At 43.2% G+C, this 20,923-nt stretch overlaps 1 protein-coding gene across 2 annotated transcripts in view; it reads left to right on the top strand.

Annotated features, from left to right (window-relative positions):
- The window catches only part of glg1a (golgi glycoprotein 1a), a 31,864-nt gene extending 11,796 nt beyond the window's left edge, over positions 1–20,068 (top strand). The window contains exons 2-26 of one of the 2 annotated variants that reach the window (XM_037106887.1): positions 596–625; positions 1,452–1,538; positions 2,858–3,073; positions 4,888–5,091; positions 5,825–5,896; positions 6,148–6,334; positions 6,935–7,149; positions 7,535–7,656; positions 8,045–8,146; positions 8,363–8,516; positions 9,053–9,094; positions 9,857–10,081; positions 10,654–10,716; positions 11,424–11,537; positions 11,780–11,868; positions 12,213–12,330; positions 12,761–12,853; positions 13,151–13,288; positions 13,625–13,748; positions 13,897–14,039; positions 14,327–14,428; positions 14,871–14,978; positions 15,309–15,429; positions 15,913–16,019; positions 16,607–20,068. In XM_037106887.1, the coding sequence (XP_036962782.1) occupies positions 596–625; positions 1,452–1,538; positions 2,858–3,073; positions 4,888–5,091; positions 5,825–5,896; positions 6,148–6,334; positions 6,935–7,149; positions 7,535–7,656; positions 8,045–8,146; positions 8,363–8,516; positions 9,053–9,094; positions 9,857–10,081; positions 10,654–10,716; positions 11,424–11,537; positions 11,780–11,868; positions 12,213–12,330; positions 12,761–12,853; positions 13,151–13,288; positions 13,625–13,748; positions 13,897–14,039; positions 14,327–14,428; positions 14,871–14,978; positions 15,309–15,429; positions 15,913–16,019; positions 16,607–16,774 (3,144 nt within the window). In that variant the 3' untranslated portion in view covers positions 16,775–20,068. The remainder of the gene's footprint in view (positions 1–595; positions 626–1,451; positions 1,539–2,857; positions 3,074–4,887; positions 5,092–5,824; positions 5,897–6,147; positions 6,335–6,934; positions 7,150–7,534; positions 7,657–8,044; positions 8,147–8,362; positions 8,517–9,052; positions 9,095–9,856; positions 10,082–10,653; positions 10,717–11,423; positions 11,538–11,779; positions 11,869–12,212; positions 12,331–12,760; positions 12,854–13,150; positions 13,289–13,624; positions 13,749–13,896; positions 14,040–14,326; positions 14,429–14,870; positions 14,979–15,308; positions 15,430–15,912; positions 16,020–16,606) is intronic. The other variant, XM_037106888.1, reaches the window with a different exon arrangement.
- The last annotated feature ends 855 nt before the right edge of the window (positions 20,069–20,923 follow it).

Consider the following 20,923-nt stretch of genomic DNA (forward strand, 5'->3'; position numbering starts at 1 on the left):
AATCATTTTAACTGTTGTTTGTGGCTTCCGTGTCTGAGGGGAGTTAGCTGGCCGATCTGTACTGTGCTGCAACTTTCAGCAGAGATGATGACACATCCTTAATGACAGAAGTGCAAACTCGCCTCACGTTTATAAAGAAGCATATTCACGTTAAATTTTGTGTAAAAGTGGTGATAGTGTTGACTTTCTGTCATTTCTCGATCCAAAAACACTTAACTTCACAACTGGTGTGTTACCAGGAGGGATGGGAGGGATCCTGCTGAGGGCTCTGGAGCCAGAACTGCTTCTCTTCTCTTCTACAGATATTTAATTTTGTCCACAGCTCTGCTGTTCTTAACAACAAGCGCCTGAACACACCGTTACACTGCAGAAAAACTTGCAGTTGATTATTGGATGTTACAGGTTGCAAAAAACAATGTGCTTGTGTCCTCCACCTTTCTTACACCTCGGAGAAATAGCAGTTCCATTGTGAGTCTCACATCGTTGTATGGCATCATTACACTCATGAAGATTTGAATCTCCTGAGAAATGATCTGAAACCTGAAGTCATCTCCAGTTTACACTCTCACCTCTCCTTTCTCTTCTTCTCTTTCAGGAAACTGAGATTGCTGCCGAGTGCAACCATGTAAGTGTCTTCACTTCCTGTGTCACCTCCGAGCATACATTATGGTATCTAATAATACTTTCAGCACCAGAGAGTGTTGAGTTAGACATTAACTTAAACAACCTCAACAAAATCTGCAATTCAAAGTCCTAGCTTTTCTGGTGCTCTCAGCCACATGACATTTTATTTTCTGTATAATCTTAAACTTAACCCTCACAGTTCTTACTTGACCTAATAATAAATAAATCTTTAATAAGGTTGAAAAGTGAAAATATTTAGATTACCAAATTACTTTTGACACAAAGCAGGTTTTGTCATTTAAATGCTGTCGAAGTCAAGTTAAAAATAAACTTTTCAACCAAATAAAGCCCAGTTTTAACCGACCATAGATGTCTAGACTTCCTTTGGCATCAAGTCAATGTTTGCTGAGAACTGAACTCAACAATTGGACAGTTTCCCATGAACTGGCTGCAAGTTGTACTTCCAACACTTTACCTTCTGCTGTCTGTAGGTGCCAGTGCTTTTTGCTAGTTTTTCAGAGTATTTTGTTGACAATCTGTTCAGCCTCCTGTGTGCTGTAACATAAAGACAAACCCACAACAGAGTGGAGATGATGTTCTGTCTACATGACAGAAGACAGTCACGTAGTCTATATGACAAATACAGATTTATTAATTTACTACATTAAATCACAGTAAATTGGGGTTTTGGGACTAATCAACAGGAAAATAAAGAAATGTAAAGAAGTAAAACAACATAAGAAATATATAAAACCTGAAACATGTGAACCTGTGAAATTGTCTCTGCTGGTATCTGTGTGTTAACCTGTGTGTCTTCTGTCTTTCAGCTGCTGTGGAACTACAAGCTGAACCTGACCACCGACCCAAAGTTTGAGTCTGTAGCCGTCGAGGTCTGCAAGACCACCATCTCTGAGGTCAGTCGCTTAAACCAAACCTCTACAGCTCAGCTGTATTTTAAAGTGTTATGGAGACACATTGAGCTCGCTGGTTTTTTGAGGGTAGTGCTTAGAGTTTAGTAAAAAAGAAACTTACCAGCATCTTTGATTGTTGTCACATACAGGGTTTTTTCATTGACATTCGTGGCTTCGCTGATAAAAAAATAAATAAAATATATAAATAAATAAAATAAAAACATGTGCTAATGATTTTCCATTACCAGTTTAAGTGCGGCATGATGTGCCAGGAGTGGTGGCCACGCCCAGCATCTCCCCCCTCAAAGCATGTGTTGTGAAACACAACTCTGACAGTGCAGGAGAAGAGAGAAGGATGTTCATGTTCACCTTCAGTTGTTTCAGGAGTCATTTTAGGTTGCTGCTGGTGACAACCAAACATTTCCTGACTTTGCTGCCTTTTTTTTGATAAAAGCCTTTGAATAACTGAAGAATGAGTGCGGCTGTAGCTCAGGAGGTCGAGAGGGTCGTCCAGTAATCACACAATCACTGATTCAATGTCAAGTCTTGTAAAGCACTTTGAGTGAACAGCATACTGGGAAAAACGCTGGAGAAATCCAAGTTCTTTGACTTCTGAGGTTAAGAATTAATAGGAAATGAAACGTGTTCATCACTGTAGAGAGCGAGAGTGTTTCCAGCCTCTCCTGTGAACATCACTGAGGACCAGCGCATCATTAAAGACACATGGTGACGTGGGTTGACCTGTTGGAATCAAAGTGCTGGTTCTATATGCCGAGTCAAACTGAGTCAAGCTAAGCCAGCACGTGTGTGGGAAAAGCCCCCAAAGCTGCTGTAGTGGCCTGACCCGAACAAACCTGCCTCTTTTCACCAGCGCAGACGTGTTTGGAATATCATTTAAATTCTGCTGGAAATGGAACAGAAAAACATTTAGTCCTTGATTGAGACCATGATCCATTCAGAATGTATATTTCACTCATTTCAGCCTTTTATTGATTTTATTTCAACAAAACAACCTTTTCATCGGAATATTAATTGAATGCTGCTTATTTGGATCCATTCATGGTCGACTTATTTCTGGCAATGTCACATCTGTTGGAAATGAAAATCTATATTGCCAGTACACAGCAGAAAGTCGTAAACAGGAAGTCGTAATCTCCTGAGATCTGTTTGAAGTTTCTTTATCAGCCATAAAGCTGTGGCCTTTGTTTTTTAAAAACAAAACCTCGAGAAGCTTCTTGGAGCTGCTTTCTGCTCCAGATTTCATTTTATTGTGTCCTAATCTACTAAAAAACACCTCATGACAAGCTTTGGTCTTTGTCTAGATTAAAGAATGTGCTGCGGAGGAGCTGGGGAAGGGCTATCTGGTGTCCTGCCTGGTGGACCACCGAGGCAACATCAGCGACTACCAGTGTAACCAGTACATCACCAAGATGACCAGCATCGTCTTCAGTGACTACCGGCTGATCTGCGGCTTCATGGATAAGTGCCGCGAAGACATCAACGCTCTGCACTGTGGCAGCATCAGCACTGGAGAGAAGGTGAGGCGCAAGTTTTATTTACTATCAAACATGAACAACTACAAAACAAAATGTATCAGTATCTCTCATAACATGAGTCAGAGCAGCATGTCGTAATATTTGGGGAAGGAAATCAGGGTTTTCACAAGCTTGTGGGTTCAGTGTTTACTTCTTATTGTGTCTTATTATGGAAAAGCTGCGCTGCAAAGGCAGAATGTTCCCCCGATTTGACTGTACGGTCCAGTATTTGAGGAAAGGAATGGTAAAGTGTGTAGGTTGACTGCAGGTAAAATAGTACATGTCAACAGTACATGTCCACGTTGTTGGCAGAATAAACACACTCCCCAACCGCTTCCACTCAGTCTGAAACACCCAGAAACTGTGTTCAAAGTGTGACTCGGCTGGAATGAGAAAAGAGAAGTTTGACAGCAGTTTGTCAGCACGCAGAGCGAATCGATCTCCTCTGAACGTGTCTTCCTGCTGCTGAGCCAAGCTGAACCTCATAAGCCGGTTAGACACGCAGTTATTATGGGATATCACGTTGGCACAATTATAACTTGGAACAAATTATTTATTTGTCAGCGGGAGCGGAGTCAGTTTCATTATCAGGAATTTGTCACACAGCTCATTTCAGCGTCGGGAGCTGCTCGCAGTGGAGATTAGACTGACCATGTTTAGTCCGACAGAGCTCGCCTCCAGAGTGTCGCTGAGAAAATACAAGACGCACTCCGACAGAATGATTTATGGAGTGAAAGGAGACCTCCCTCTGCTTGGGATTAGACATGCTATAATCCACATAGTCATTACTTTTATATTGGGAACATTTGTCATTGTGTTTCACAAGTTTAAAAAAAAAAACAGGATGACACATTTGTAAGGTGTTTCTGATGTATTCGTCAATAGTCAGGCAAAAGGTCTTCCCTGACGATCTGCCCAGTAAGCTGCAGCAGCATGTTGATGCGTGAATGTGTTGATTGCAGAGACATGGTTGTTTGATATTCTGGTTTAGGCGTCACGGTTTGCTGCAAGCTCAGTACAGCACAAACAAAAAGCATGAGGAAACATGTCTTTACTTTCTTTTGATCCGACAGAAGGACAAATGTTAGACAGACAGAATCCTCTTGCTGAGGACTGAGGAAGCATTTTCCCCCCGTCTACTTTGGTTTACTACAGTAAATTCCCCATCATCTCTGAAAGCTGTCTGATCAAAAACAACCATGGGATCAGTGTGATTTCTGAGTCATTGTCCAAAAAGATGAGTTGCAGTTGTTCTTGGTGCCACTGTTTACAGAACGTTATCCTTCAGCGTGGACCTTGCATGTCCAGACCTTGCATCAGTGTGTGAATGACGCATGTGTTGTAAAGCACTTTGAGCGGTCAATAGACTTGAAAAGCACCATAGAAATGCAAGTCTATTTATCTTCTTTTCCAAAGTAAAGGACACAGGTGTAATTATTGAATTATGATGAAGTGACCCCGTTGATAAAAATAGTTTATCAAAGCAAAACGACAAAAAGCTGCAGTGTTGTATCCTGCTGCAACTTGCTGAAACTGATGCAATATTATACACGACTGAAAATGTTTTAACAGTGAAGACGTCTCTGGTGTGCAGATGGACCAGGACAGAGAATGATGAAGGCTGTCTCTCTGTTATTATACGGAGTATGAGTCTAAAATTAATGGGATCCAACATGCTGATTGAAAAGACCAACAATTAAAACTTAAATTTAGAATTTTCAGTTGTTGTCTGAAAAGGATTCTTTGTCACCGCAGAGCTGAATGACCCCTGATGCCTGATTTGACCTCTCCTCTCCTCTCCTCTCCTCTCTGTGCAGGACATCCACTCTCAGGGCGAAGTGATCGCCTGTCTGGAGAAAGGTTTGGTGCGGGAGGCCGAGGAGCAGCCGGGGGCGCACGCCATCAAAGAGGACTGTAAAAAGTCCATCATGAGAGTCGCCGAGCTCTCTTCAGACGACTTCCACCTGGACCGCTACCTCTACTTCGCCTGCCGGGAGGACAGAGAGCGCTTCTGTGAAAACGTGAGAATTTATTGGAGAATGTTTTATGTGCAATTTTGTCTTTGAGGAGCCGCTGACTGTCACAAATAGTTTTTTTTTGTTTGTTTTCTTAAAGGAAAAGTTCACCCAAAAACTACCCTTTAGCCGGTGGAAAGTCAGGCAAGGTTTCATAGACAAACAACTCAAGTAGCAGGAGACTTGTTTTAAAATGTAAAATAAAAAAACAAAAAGCAGTAAACCCAGAAAATGTCTCCATACTGCACAAACAGCTTCATCTTTTTCCCTGATGTGAACTTTCTTTTCTTCTTCTTGTAATCTTCTTTAGGTGTCAGCTGTGTCACTGTGCAGGAGAGTTACTGAAACCTCCTGATAGCTTTGGACAAACCTGTAACAGATTAGCAACAGACAAATGATTTACAGAGTTAATGATGCAGGCATGTCTGAGGCTAATCAGTGACCAGATGCGTTCATGACCTTTTAGAATTAGAGAGTTTTGCCTTCTGATGTGTCCATTAGGCCAATCATCCATCTGAAATAAAAACAATGTCTGCCTGATATTAAATCAGAACATGTTAATGGTTACGTGCGGCCTCATTATCAAACATTATCATAATGTGATGTAACATGACTCAGAATTTTTTTTGGGCTGATAGAATAACAGAAAAGAGAGAGAGATCTTTTTCCAAACATTCAGAGTAAAAACAAATCTCTCTTCTCCTGACGGAATGATTTATTTTCCCTTCCTGTTCTTCAGACTCTGGCTGGAGAGGGACGAGTTTACAAATGTCTGTTCAATCACAAGTTTGAGGAGGCGTTGTCTGAGCGGGTGAGTGCTGTTCATGTCATCTATGATGTTTTTATCTTCTGTCTTGAGATAAAATACATTTGCATTTTTACCAAATGGGTCCGGAGAAATCTGCAGCATTTACTTGAGGATCTCCAAAATGTTTGGCTTTGATACACAGATCGTAGTGTTTCCTGACGAGCTCATTCTTGTGAGGTTTTTATGTTATCTGTCATTCTGCTGCTGAAGTAGAAACCAGAACGTCTGATGTGATGCTTGGTTTGTGTCCTCAGTGCCGTGAGGCGCTGACCACCAGGCAGAAGCTGATCGCTCAGGACTACAAGGTGAGCTACTCACTGGCCAAAGCCTGCAAGTCTGACCTGAGGAAATACCGCTGCAGCGCCGACTCCAACATGCCCCGAGCTCGAGAAGCTCGTCTGTCCTACCTGCTGCTCTGTCTGGAGTCGGCTGTGCACAGAGGTAAGCAGTGTGCCTCCCGCTTCTCCTCCTTTCTGTCAGTACCTCTCAATCCTGTGCTCTAATTTATCTACTTAACTGAGAGTCAGAAGCCACTATTAGCTGAATTAACTGTCAGTCACTTGCCTGCTCCGACCACTTATGAACTGATGTCTCAACTACACAGTCACAGTGGACCTCCTACATGTCCGTCAGTCTGGTTCAGTCTCTGTAGAGATGAAGGCAGTGTGAGCGTGTCTCAGATACTGTGATCGTTTAAAGACACGGGCCGGATGAACAGCTTCATTATTCTCAGAAACACACAGCGGGAAGGTGAAAATGCATTATGGGATGTATTTGTTTGCTCTCTTCGGTACCTGTAGCCTGTCTGAGCCGGTCAGTCTCCTTGTCTCCTGCAAAAAAAAATCTAAAGTTGCACTTTGTACAGTGACAATAGTCGACAACCTGAGTATGTGAAGAGACATTGATGTGAAGTACAGCAGTTAATTTGAGAATGAAAGCAGCAACGAATTAGGAGAATCGTGAACTTGTATGAGTTTTTAAAGCTACTTTGTGTGTCGAGTGTTTCGTACAGCTAAGTGTGTGTGTTTGTTTGTGTCCCAGGTCGTGTGGTCAGTGGTGAGTGTCAGGGTGAGATGATGGACTACAGACGGATGCTGATGGAGGATTTCTCTCTGAGTCCGGAGATCGTGCTGCACTGTCGCAGCGAGATCGAGGGTCACTGCTCCGGTCTGCACCGCAAAGGACGAACGCTGCACTGCCTGATGAGGGTCGGCCGAGGAGACATGGGAGCCATCGACCCCAACTGTCAGCGGGCGGTAGGTCAAAAACAAGCTCTCAGCTGCCGTAAATGTTTATTTGCTGTTACATGGTCATTTTATGGAGTTAATATTCTCCATCTTTTCATGCAAATGTTGAATGTTGTCAGTGTCCTGGTGGCTTAAGATCAGCTCAGCATTTGCTCATTCTGGGCAGCGGTTACATTTTGCTGTATCACTTCTGCTTTATTTTAAGCCGAGACAATTGAGTGCTCGCTCTGCAATACAAGTCTCAACACATGCAGTCATGTTTGTTTGGCAGGTTGTTTCCAGGAATAATTAAACCGGAGGGAAATAAATGATTATGTAACAAATTCTCAGTTATCCTAAACTTGTTTTCTTTTGGGTTGCTTTTAATTGATGTTGTTGTGTCTTCCATCTTCAGCTCCAGACTCTGATCCAGGAAGCCGACCCCGGAGCCGACTACCGCATCGACCGAGCGCTCAATGAGGCCTGCGAGTCCGTCATCCAGACCGCCTGCAAACACATCCGCAATGGAGACCCCATGTAAGTCCTCCCGAAGCTCTCACCTGTCTGACACTTATGTTCTCTGCACGTTTCATTGGTTTGCTTTTTTCTGTCTCTCTGCATCCAGAACCTTTAATTTAGAGGTCAGACAAAATGGAGTTGCTCCTAGTTAGAATTCTTAGAATTATGACATTTTCTCAGAAGTGGCAGTCGGCAGGAGGACTTTTATGAGCCTCAGAGTTTCTTTAGCAGAGGAGAAAATGGTAGAAAGACTTCCAGGGATCTTCCAGGGATCTTCCAGGGATCTTCCAGGGATCTTCCAGGGATCAGGGAAATGTTCTCCAAACGTTAAATGGCACTGAGTTAATGAACCAGTTTAGGGATATTTCTGTATTTACTGGTTACATTTGTGTTGCTGATCCTGCAGGATTCTGTCCTGTCTGATGGAGCATCTGTACACTGAGAAGATGGTGGAGGACTGTGAACACAGACTGCTGGAGCTGCAGTACTTCATTGCCAGAGACTGGAAGTAAGTCCTGTTGACCCTTCACAAGCTAAACACCTACAGCTTTACATTTCATTTGGCTGAAATCTTAACTGGCTGCACCCATTACAGATTTTAGTTGAATGTCTTATACGTATTACGTAAACAGGAATGAAGGTGCAGATAAACGTTTATTTTCATTTCAGCAGATGACTTGAGATCCAGTTGTTAATCAGTGGATTTCTCCATGTTGTTGCTCAGGTTGGATCCCATCCTGTATAAGAAATGTCAGGGCGACGCCGCTCGGCTCTGCCACACTCACGGCTGGAACGAGACCAGCGAAATGATGCCACCCGGTGCCATTTTCTCCTGCCTGTACCGCCACGCCTACCGCTCCGTGGAGCAGGGACGAAGGGTAAGCCTCTGTCCATGACGACTCCACGAACACGAGAGGATGTGTTTTATTTATTTATTTTTTCTAACCAGGAGAAGTCTGAGGGAAACTTTTTCTTTAATCTCTACTGACAGTTTTGACACATTTGTTGCTACTCACCAAACATGACTGGGTCATTTGAAATAATCTTCAGACGTCGTTTTATTCAACAGTTTTGATTCTGAGCTATTTTCTGCCAGATATAGATGATACTGTGAACAGCACTGAGGGCAGTGAAGGGCTTCCACCTCCACCACACTGGGCTGAAGTCTCAAGTGCAGAAATCACAATAATTTGGATAATTTAAAAGTAGAAAAATGTGTTTGTGGAATATGAGTGAACCGACCCAGTGTGGGTCTGAACATTATGGGTTGTTGATGCTTTTACATTCAGTGGAAGCCACATTAGAGCTAAATGCCCAAACTGACAGTACAGGCACAGCTGTATTCAGTAGATTGTCAGTAAGTATGAGAAAAAATACACAGGAAGTCTGAACTGACCAGAGAATGTCCTCGTAGCTCCCCAGTGGGGCGCCTGAAGCAGAAAACCCCAGTTTGACTGTGAGTACGTGCTGCTGCTGAGCTGATGATGATGATGATGATGATGATGATGATAATCATGAACATGGCTGTCATGATGCCTGCTGGTTTGTAGGGGAAGTGATTGTGTTCTCTAATTCTTATCTTGTATCAGTGCATGTTGGGGCTGATTTTGAAGAGTAATTGCTGAAGTGAGCTGCTGAACTGTGATGTGCAGAATCGGTGCAGATCTACAATTATGGAGAAGCTGGTTACTCTGATAATTCAATTGTAGCAAATTAAATTTGTGATAAACTGTGTTCCACATGTGTTAACTTTCCTTAAAGTGATACTCCACCCAAACACATTTTCTTCTCAAACACTCTCCGTTTTTTTAAGCGCTGTATTTGATATGCAGGGTTTTGCTTCTACACTTGATGGTGTCAAACTGCTTTTGATCAACATTTTTAAAAGCCAGAGCTAATGCAGCGTTTTGACTCATCCACGGGAGAATAAACACAATATTTTAGCTATTCTCAGTAATAGAGGCAACAGTGGTCCAGAGTTGTCCTATTTGTTCTGAGTTAGACAGTTCAATAGTTGTTCCAGACAATGCTGTGATAATGGAGACGTATACAGAGACTGAATGTCATGACTCTGTGGTGACTGTCATGTTCGAAGAAAAGCTAACCAGCTCTTAAAAGGTTCACAGATTGAATCAACTCGGATGGAGTATTGCTTTAAGAAAACTCTGAACAATAAAAGTGAGGTGTTTCTCTTGTGTAACCCGACGTGCTCCTGCAGCTCTCCAGGGACTGTAAGGTGGAGGTGCAGAGGATTCTCCACCAGAGGGCGCTGGATGTAAAGCTGGACCCGGAGCTCCAGAGACGATGTATGACCGACCTGGGGAAGTGGTGCAGCGAGAAGACGGAGGCTGGGCAGGAGCTGGAGTGTCTGCAGGATCACCTGGAGGATCTGGTGTCTGACTGCAGAGAGGTGGTGGGAAACCTGACGGAGCTGGAGTCAGAGGTAACCACAACAGCCCCTGCTGCTGCTACCCATGATGCAACACTGTTACTGGCTCAGCAGCCAAGAAAACATTAAGAGACTCCTGCTGTTCCTTCTCTGCAGTGTTTTCTCAAGTTCGCTCTGCTTGTGCAGACGACCAGCGAACACACAAGAGTTTAGACCAGCTGAGAAAAATATTTAGAAAATGTGAAGATCATTTATCTTTTGTTCATTTTTGCCACCAATTTATCATTCAGATGATTTATATTTAACAGTTTTCTGCTCTTCGGCACTGTACGTCGAGTCAAACAGCATCTGTTCAGAAGGAAGCTTCTCTGCAGAGTCTGGACAATTCTGCTTATTTTAATCAAATTTAAATCAAAAGTGGAAAATAACCAGAATCCTCCTCTAATTCAGTGGGACATAACTTTATTCAAATCAAATAATCATCACTTTGTGACGTCTTGTTTTTGTCGCCGGAGCTGTGAACATTTTGCATTTCATTTTTTCTTTTTAGAGAAGTATCTCTCAAATCTGTGACACTATGAGCTGATTCATCTGGTCTGAACAGAGTGTGTTCGTTCTGTCCTCAGGATATTCAGATCGAGGCGCTGCTGATGAGAGCCTGTGAACCCGTCATCCAGACCCACTGCCATGTAAGTCTGAGAAATGTATTGTCTCATCGTTTGTTTCTCTTCTTTTGGAGCAAGTTAGTGGAAAAATGTCCTGAATTTTTGGCTCAACTGCATCAGAAGAAGAGACGAGTTGCTCTGGTTCCAAAGCAAAAATATTTCAGACTAAGAAAAAAAAAGATGATGTCACATGAACTGATGAAGTGTTTATACTGTGTTCAAAATTAAGACTGAAAGGAGCCAACATGAAGTTTGTCATCTGAAGAGCCGGTACTCTTCTTCCTGTCTCATCAAAACCGTCTCCAACTGTTTCGAACTGCTTATATTCTCTTATTTTTCTGATTTTAATGGGTCCATATATCATCTGTTCTCAGCTCACACGCACATTGAAATACACGTTGAATCGTGAGGAACGGTGAGATGTTACAGATTTGTTGGCTGGCAGAGATTTTGCCATTTAGTTTACCCATTGTGGCTGCTTCTTTTGATTCTGGTTGTATTATTGATAATTCTGAAAATCAAAAAGTAAAAACTGCTTCATGGCAATATTTTATTTTTATAAGCTCACGACCAGATGAACCAAACACAGACATCCTTGTCAAGCTCAGTGTCCATAAACTGTTTCTCTGCTGATTGATTTTCCAGAAAATGTGCCAGATTAAGATGTATTTGATAATTAGATAACTTATTCTTCTAATATTGAATTACAGCTGTCTGTTTCTGTCTGTTAGGAGGTGGCTGATAATCAGATCGACACCGGTGACCTGATGGACTGTTTGGTTCAGAACAAACACCAGAAGGAGATGAATGAGAAGTGTTCGGTGGGAGTGACACACTTCCAGCTGGTGAGCAGACTGATGGAAATGTGTTCTAGTGACATTTCAGTTCAGCAGGAACAGAAAAAAAGAAGCTTGTTGTTTATCTTCAGGGACAAACCTCACACACCTTTACTCTTTAATCAGGAATACAACATTATTATTAGACTAATGGGAAAATATTCTTAAAATATTGGTCGTATTCTACATAGTTTCTGTTGACATATTAAAAACAAACACATAAGATCAACTGTCTGTCTGTCCGTCCACAGATCCAGATCAAAGATTTCCGTTTCTCCTACAAGTTCAAGACGGCCTGCAAGGAGGACGTCCTCAAACTGTGTCCCAATATCAAGAAGAAGTAAGAAACAGAAACACACAGACAGTATTTCAGCAATATGTCTTTCATAAGACATTCAGTAGAAAAAACTGATCCTCAAAGAAATCACAAATGACTTTTGTACATCGTAAAACAATTCAAACAAGGAAGATGGAGGAACGGATTGTTTCAGGTGTCTTTTTAAATGATTGTTGGTCTAAAACTGTTGAGTTCTTCAGTGTCTGTTTTGACTGTTTCCATCCATCATGAAACAAAAAGTGCCTTCACACCTGATCCACATCTGCAGGAGGTGTAAAAATAAAGTCAACATGTTATAAGATAGACGTGAGACGGGGTGTGTAACCTGTTCTCTTCCTGTCGTTCAGGGTGGATGTCGTGATCTGTCTCAGCACAACGGTGAGGAACGACACCTTGCAGGACGCCAAGGAGCAGCGAGTGTCCGTCAAGTGTCGTAAACAGCTGCGGGTGGAGGAGGTGGAGATGGTATGTTCACTGACACAGTCACTCAGTGGTCCAGTCTAACGTCTGCTTAGTTCACCTTCAAAAGGTAGTGAGCTGCTGTCCAGAGACAGGAAGTCCAACCACAGTAGACCATGTTACTGTAGGAAAATCTTTCTTTGGTTTTTACGAATTCAAGAAATACATTATACAGCCACAAATAAGTGGACACCTTTTTAAGGAACATGTTCTAGTACAACAGACTGTCTACCTCACCAGTCAGGTGTATCTCACACCTCAGCAAACAGCCTTTTAAAAGCTTCTGAGCTCTTGTTGTGACGCTGTTATCTCTCTGGTGATGTTTCTTGAAGCCGGTCTGAGTTTCTGTCTTCTTTTCTGCACAGATGGAAAGTTTCTGTTTTCTTTGACTGTCTTTTCTATGAAATCCACAAAATCCTCTTCTTAATCTCTGCAGTCCGAGGACATCCGCCTGGAGCCTGAGCTGTACGACTCCTGTAAGCAAGACATCAACAGACTGTGTCAGAACGTGGCCTTCGGCAACGCACAGGTCAGCTGCTGCGCACGACAGCTGCTGCACACGGCAGCTCCCGGAAGTTTGTCATTGTACCTCAACACTGGTGTGAAATGACTGGAAAAGACTGCAGTTTGTCTAAAAGGCTCTGATTTTATAAATTGATGTGAACATACAACTTAATGTTAGCTTTAGTGTAAAATAGTGTTCTGTTTTTACAGCTGAGAAACAGAAGTTTCTGTGGTATAATATCTGTCAGTGCCGTTAATCGTCCAGCAGGTGGCCGAATTTGTTTTTACTGACGATCAAATATGTTTCTCTTCATCTCTCCAGGTCATCGAGTGTCTGAAGGAGAACAAGCGTCAGCTGACTCAGCGCTGCCACCAGCGGATCTTCAAGCTGCAGGAGGTGGAGATGGTTGATCCCGAACTGGACTACCAGCTGATGAGAGTCTGCAAGCACATGATCAGGGTAGGCCAGAACCAACCAACTACTGAGTCGCATCAACATCGCAGCTCTTTAACAAATGAGATTTACATGTTCAGAATCTGCTTGAACTTTCACAGCACTGATAAGAACCTGATCTATGAGTCTGAATCTGGATGTCTGTGGAATATAAATGATGCAGCCTGCTGTGTTCACTCCTGTTTGTAACAGCTGGTGTGTGTGTGTGTGTGTGTGTGTGTGTGTGTGTGTGTGTGTGTGTGTGTGTGTGTGTGTGTGTGTGTGTGTGTGTGTGTGTGTGTGTGTGTGTGTGTGTGTGTGTGTGTGTGTGTGTGTGTGTGTGTGTGTGTGTGTGTGTTTCAGCGGTTCTGCACAGAGTCCGAAGGAAAGAACGTTCTACAGTGTCTGAAACAGAACAAAAACAGCGAGCTGATGGATCCTAAATGCAAACAGATGATCACCAAGAGACAGATCACCCAGAACACAGGTACACACACACACACACACACACACTCACAGCTCAGCTGTGACTTGGACACCAATTTCAGGTCTCTCTTCTGGTAAAAAAAAAAATCCAGTATTATTACATCATGACCAAAAGTACAACTGCTGAGAGTGTGTTTGTGTGTCTACAGACTACAGGCTGAACCCGGTGCTGAGGAAGGCGTGTAAAGCCGACATCCCCAAGTTCTGTCAGCCCATCCTGAACAAGGCGACGGCCGACAGCGAGCTGGAGGGTCAAGTCATCTCCTGCCTCAAACTCAAATACGCAGACCAGGTCAGACACACTGATTCCAGCTCACTTCCACATCTGCTCCTTCTTGTTTTCATACGTTCTTTCTTGGGGTGGAAGATGATCTTTGTGTATTTATGTTGCAGGAGAGTCAGCAGATATTTGGTGTTGCACTGTTTGCACAGAATATTAAATGAATTTGATCAAACATGAACGATTCAGTGCATCTTATATCGAGAAGATGATTTAAAGGCAATCTTGAGTCTGGAAAGTTCTTGAATTTATTACTTAGTCCATGAAAGTATTGAACATTTGTGTGTTTGTTGTCTCAGCGTTTGTCTCCGGACTGCGAGGATCAAATCCGGGTCATCCTGCAGGAGTCGGCGCTGGACTACAGACTGGACCCTCAGCTGCAGATCCACTGCACACAGGAGGTTCGCACATTTTTACTTCTTACACAAAGTCTCAACGTCTTCAGCTTCACACTGTCAGTTATCAGTATTGGAGTTTGTGATTTCAGGAGCAAAAGTTTCCTTCAACATTTTAACTGAGCTGCAGCCACTTTCCCTTCAGTCAGTGTCAGTTTCATACTGTCTGTTTTTAAATAGCTTGACAGTCATTTTAAAATTTGAACAAAAAAAACACGATTTGAATGTGGTTCCATCAACATCAGATCATTGATGGATACTTAGTATTATAATATTCTGTGTACACTTACCGTGGAGCCGAACACGGTGTGAGAATCTGGAATCATCTGTCATTTGTTGTAATTCGGCTGTCTGGCCAGCAGGGGGTGATGATAACACATGAGGATGAAGGCAGCTGGTCCAGAAATATTCTCTACGTAAACGTGGTGTGATGTTTGTTTTCGTTCAGATTTCCAGACTGTGTCCGGAGGAAGCAGCAGCTCAGGAGCAGACGGGGCAGGTGGAGGAGTGTCTGAAGGTGAACCTGCTGAAGATCAAACAGGAAGGATGCAAGAAGGTAAACTAACCCATGCTGCCTTCACTGACCACTGAGGGGAGAGTAAATCTCAGTGTCCAAACGTTCAGGCCACACAGGCACTAATATATTTTCATTTTAAGACGAGCTTCCTTTTGCAACAACAATAATAATAATAATAATAATGATGATGATAATGATAATGATGATCATGATGATAATATTGATGAGCAGTTTACCTGCCGCTATCAGTCTCAACTTTAACGTATGAAAGTATAAAACCTCCTCCTTCTCCTCCTTCATTGTCTCATGTCCGTGCTCCTCCACCTTCCCTTTCCTCCCCCGTCTCCTCCCCTCCGCCTGCTCTTGCAGGAGGTGTTGAACATGCTGAAGGAGAGTAAGGCGGACATCTTTGTCGACCCCGTCCTCCACACAGCCTGCGCGCTGGACATCAAACACCAGTGTGCAGCCATCCCACCTGGCAAAGGCCGCCGTGAGTCCACACACACACTCACACACACAGACACACACACACACACACACAGACACACAAACTCAAAACTGTGACTTGGACATGAAAATCCCATCCAGTGGAAAAACAATATTTCATCATCTAAAATTGAATGCTGGAAAGAAAAATGTTTTTGTTGGCGTGTTTTGAGATGTCACTGTAACACAGTCTCCTGTAATTTGGACGTTCTTTAGTTTTTGTTTTAGCCTTTGTTTTGTTCTGTTGAAAGGTGACGAAACCTAAAATATAGCTTCTTTTAACCCCTGAAAAATAAAGTGCAATAAAAGAAATGGTTATATAAAATAATAATCTTTCTTTGACAGATCTGTAGATCCTCCACAGAAAACATTTGGCAGCAAAACATGGCAGCTTAATTAGTTTAAATAAAACAGATGTTTATTGAGGGCAGCGTCGGTGTTAAACAGACTAAATGTCTCACAGTTTGTGTTGCCGTTGCTTCCTCAGAGATGTCGTGCCTGATGGAGGCGCTGCAGGACAAACGTGTTCGTCTGCAGCCGGAGTGCAAGAAGAGACTTCAGGATCGCATCGACATGTGGAGCTACGCTGCCAAGGTACATGAGCCACAACTCCTTCACCCTGTCAGTAGAAACCCTCTGAACACTGTGAAAACACAGCTGGAGGTGATGTGACAGAGCAGGAGACACACTGAGCGCTTCACACCACAGAACCAACTCAAACACTCACCTCAAGCTTTAGACGAGTCCTGCACGTGACCCAAACATCACTGAACTGTGAACAACTGATTTATACGTTTATTTTTTAAAGAGGATGTACAGTCAACGAGTGATAGTTGTTTCTGTGAGCTTGAACAATGACAAAACAGTTAAAAAAGGTTACTTTTAATTTGAAATGGATGGAATGAGCACCAAACATCTTGCCATTGTTTGAGTTTTATTTTGAAAGTTATTCATTGAGCTTGATTGTCCAGTCAATCAATTGAGATCTGTTTGAAATGGTCCTTTATTTTGAAACTGGTTGATTGAACTTAAATTTTAAAAGCGTTTATTTTGCATTTTTTAATGAGCTGCATTAAACAGTTAAGCTGTAGAATATCTGCTTTTAAGGGGCTTTTATTTTGGAATTCATTAAGTACGCTACATAAAGTGACTCACTCCGTCCCGTCCTCACTTCCTGTCAGGTGGCTCCTGCTGATGGTTTCTCAGACCTGGCCATGCAGGTGATGACATCACCGTCCAAGAACTACATCCTGACTGTGATTGGTGCAGGTGTGGCGCTGCTCTTCCTGATGGGCCTGCTCTGTGGAAGGTTCACCAAACGCGTCACTCAGGAGCTGAAGGACAGGTAGACCCCGCCCACTCTGGGGTCAGGACACACCCACAGGAGAAAACGACCACGACTGAATAGAACCTCCACCTTCATTTACTCCCTCTCTTTACGGCCCTGAGAACTCCACCCGCCTCCTCCGATTCGCCACTTCAGTTCTCCTCACCATTCTCCCATCGCTGGAATGACATTACCCACAATCCCACTGCCGAAAGTGGGCTTGATCGGTGACTCACCTGCTCTACTTCTACATGAGGCCACGCCCACTGTCGCCTCCTCTTCTTCATCTTCTTCTTCTCTTCCTGAGCTTCATTGCAGAGCACCGGGTCCTCCTGCAGTTTTACCCCGCTCTCACCTGATGTAGATGCAGTATTACACCACTTTTTTCCCTCCCCTTGTTGTGGTAGGGTGAGGAGGGGGAGGGGGGTTGTTAGGATATGGGGTCAGAGGTCACGATGTTGGGACGAGGGAGGCGAATGAAATCATGTCAAGTGTAAATGTGTAGAAAGTGGGACGGGAAATGCTCACGTATAGAGCGGTTTAATGACTCCAGTATTTTAATGACTACAGCTCGTGTGTGTGTGAGAGGGTGTGCGTGTGTGTGTGTGCGTGTGTGTGTGGGTGCGTGTGTGTCTTTCTACCACCATATTGTTCTACTTTGTCCGCCTGCTAAGGGTCTTTGGGGTTGTTTGGCGCTGTTTTTTTTTTTCTTTTCTTTCGTGTGTGTTAGTTAGATTTTATTGCCATGGGACTGCCAGGCGGGCGGTGCCAACCAGCCAGCCCTCGACCGAGACACAGATGAGATAAAGGGGGAGGGGCTAACGCATCAAACACTCCCAGCCGTCTCGCTAAAATCTCCTCTCCTACGACAGGATTTATTTGTGGTTATTTTATCTTTTTATTTAAAAAAAGAAAAAAAAAAGCAGACCTGGCAACCTCAGCTGTCTCCTAATGCAGTCCGATTCTTTTTCTTTCTTTCTTTCTTTTTTCCCAGCCCAACCTGTGCCATAAACGCACCACGTCCCCCTGCTGCTCCCAGCCACCAGCAGCAGCAGGTTGGGATGCGTGTTTGGCGTCTCGCCTGGCGACGCTGTGACGCAGCGATCCCAGTGATATCAGTCTGAAGCAGGACTGGGTGTGGAGCAGACGGACTGGATGAACTGGCTCTTTTTATTTTGTTCCCAGTCATGAACTGGCAGAGCGGCTGCTGCTGTCGCACTGGTTGGTATGGAGAAGCTGAGAGCAATGCAGGAAAAAAAAAAAAAAAAGGAGATGAAAAGATTCTAGATTATTATAGAGATGTGAACATTTTGTGTAAAGATGATACTGGAATCATTGCACATTTTTCTTTCTTTTTATATCTATAAATATATATATATTGTTTTGTCATAGCCTTATTTATTTGTTTACTAATGGTCAAAGTTTTTGTTTCTTTTTTTTTTTCTATGATTTGAATGTTCTCCTGTTGCCTTTTCTTGCGAGCGTCCCTCCTTCCTGCAGGGGGGAGGAGGGAGGGAGGGGGGGGAGGATGCAGGTGGTGAAGGTTTGGCCTCTTCTGGGCATCAACCTACTGCAGCAGCTGGCTGATTTTTAGCGTACGGCAGTGAACGCCTCTCTGAGGCTCATGATAAATCTGATCTGATGAGCAGCTGTTAAACTCCGAATGTTCAGCAGAGGCGACCTGGGCGATGAGGAGTCGGAACATCCTTGTCGTTAAAGTGATGATACTCTGGGACGACCGCTGGTGCTTTCAGACCCGACCAGTGACGCGGATGTGAAGTTCAAACTGTTGCAGTGTGTCGCAGCCTATGAAGACTTTACTTTTATCATGATTTTAAGTGTAGTCAACTTGGCTTTAAAGCTGTCAGTTGAACTCCTGTTGATTAATCTTCCAATTATTTTGTTAATTGATCGCTCTGAACGTAAAAAACAAACGTTTCTAGAGGGCGAAGTGACGTCTTCACATGAGTCGTCTGACCAACACTCAACTTTCATGACAGACAAAAAGTAGTAAATGTGTTTTTTAAATCACAATAATGTTTATTTGAAAGATTTATCGGTCGTCAACCCACCAGACTGAAATGTGACAGTCATGGACGATGCACATCTTATTCATGTCGGATCATCTGGTTACCGTGGTGATGTGTATTCACGTCATCATGAGTTCAGGGAAGAGAAAGAATCTCAAACAGGTGTGTTGTGATTTTTAGCAGTCGAAACAGATGAGACGTAGCGACTGAAGTGTCCCCCCGTAACGTTACTGAATGTCCTCAATCATTTCCTTATTATTCTAACTGAATCGGCAGATCAGGTTCAGTGAAGTCCTGCATTGGTTAATAATCAGGTGTGGACATGAGTTATGAGAAGTTAAAGGCAGCGATCGATCGTTCACGTTGTCTCATCACTGCATGACGTCCCTGTTCAGATTAATGTGACCCAAACTGGTCAGTAAACAAAAGTTAAAAAATAAGATTAAACAAAATCATTACGGCTCAAAGATCCACTTCCTGTCTGCTGCAGCTGACGGCCTTCTTCATGAACGGTTCTGTCGAGGTTTCGGTGTAATCGAACGTCAGAGTCGCGGTGTCGTCGAGCTTTTTGGTCTCGGTGTGACAACAGATGAAAGTGTTGTTCGAAACGGTCTTGATGTAAAAACACTGAGGCTGTCTCTCTCCCAGCTCGAGTCGATCATGTGTACATGTGTACTATACTGAGTGATGACATACTGTAAACTACGTACCGTGCAGTTATCCTGTACTCTGGATTTCTTTTCTAACTGTTGAAGCTTGCTGTGGTGAGCGCTGCCCTCCTGCTTGTAAATGAGACGTCCTGATTTGTTGAACTGCCTTCACTTTTTTCTCCATCTGACGTCGGTTTTATCGAAGCGTGCCTACTCACCGTCCCGCCGAGGGATCCCGCTGTACAGAACATCCCAGAAGCCCCTGCAGCACCCAGCAGAGGAGCATGTGGGCGTGTGTGTGTGTGTGTGTGAGATGGATGATGTGTGTGTGTGTGTGTGTGTGTGTGAGTGTGTGTTGCCCACAGACTTTGTGTCGCAGGATGCTGTGTGATCTCCGGTCGGCTCCTCGCTGTTCTCGTTGTCCTGAGCGCTGATGACCAGAACATTTTGTTTTTAAGTTTGTGATGATGAAGATCTTTTTGTAAACGATGTTTTGTGTCTGAATCCATGGAGCTTCTGATCATCTGATTGATTTGATCCCTGTCCACTTTTCTGTTCTCTTTCGGTTTCTTTTTTTTTCTGTACAGATGAAAATTGGACAGTTTGTTAATAATAATAAAGTCTGCAAGGTTTCTATTCTGTTGTCTTGTCTGTTAATCCCACAAACATCTTTTAAAACCTGAGGTGAAGTCTTTAATTATTATTCTCATCCTCATTTCATCGTCCAGTCGGCTCCTTGTGGTCCAAAGCTTGTAGCTACAATATGCACAGAAACCTTGTAAAGCACAGATTTGAGGCGGAGCAGCTGATTATGAGGCTGTTATTTTAAGGTCTGTGGAGCAAATGTTGTTTGTAGAAGGTTGAAATGATCTCCACATTTTTTCTTCATCGTCTGAAACTTATTTCTGAAAGACGACCAGCAGCTTGGAAACAAAAACAGCATCCAGTGTGATTATCAGACTGTCGTCCATCTTTGTTTCTGTCTCAAGAGAAACACAAAGTGCAGTCAGACAAATACGATGCTGTCACGTCTACAAATAAATCTAATTTAAGAAAACGTACTTAATCCTCTGAAGTGATGAGAGGACATGTCTGTGGTTTTGCATATTCGAGCCTCTTAATTACAAATCACACTTGGTATGTTTTGCAGGCTGCATTGTTTCAGCTCCTCCTTCCTGCAGAACTTTATTTATATATCAGTGTGTTTAGGTATGAAAGTCGTCTCAGCAGCGTCTGTCTACTCCTGTGACTTTGAGTTTAAAAGAGTAATCTGTAAAATGGGGGCGAGAATTTTAAGTTAAAATTGAAAATGTGAACTCACATTATCAACAAGAAAGTTGACATGAAAATGAACGTCAGACATGATGAATTAAATGCTCTTATTTCTATTTTCCTTCTGAACAGAAAAATCCAACCGTGCACCGTCTGATCTCGAGTTTCTGTTTCTGACTGAACTCAGACCAGTTTAATCTGCTCGTTAACTCGTCGTCA

This window comes from Acanthopagrus latus, chromosome 8 (assembly GCF_904848185.1).
Source record: "Acanthopagrus latus isolate v.2019 chromosome 8, fAcaLat1.1, whole genome shotgun sequence".
In the NCBI taxonomy this organism is placed as follows: Eukaryota; Metazoa; Chordata; class Actinopteri; order Spariformes; family Sparidae; genus Acanthopagrus; species Acanthopagrus latus.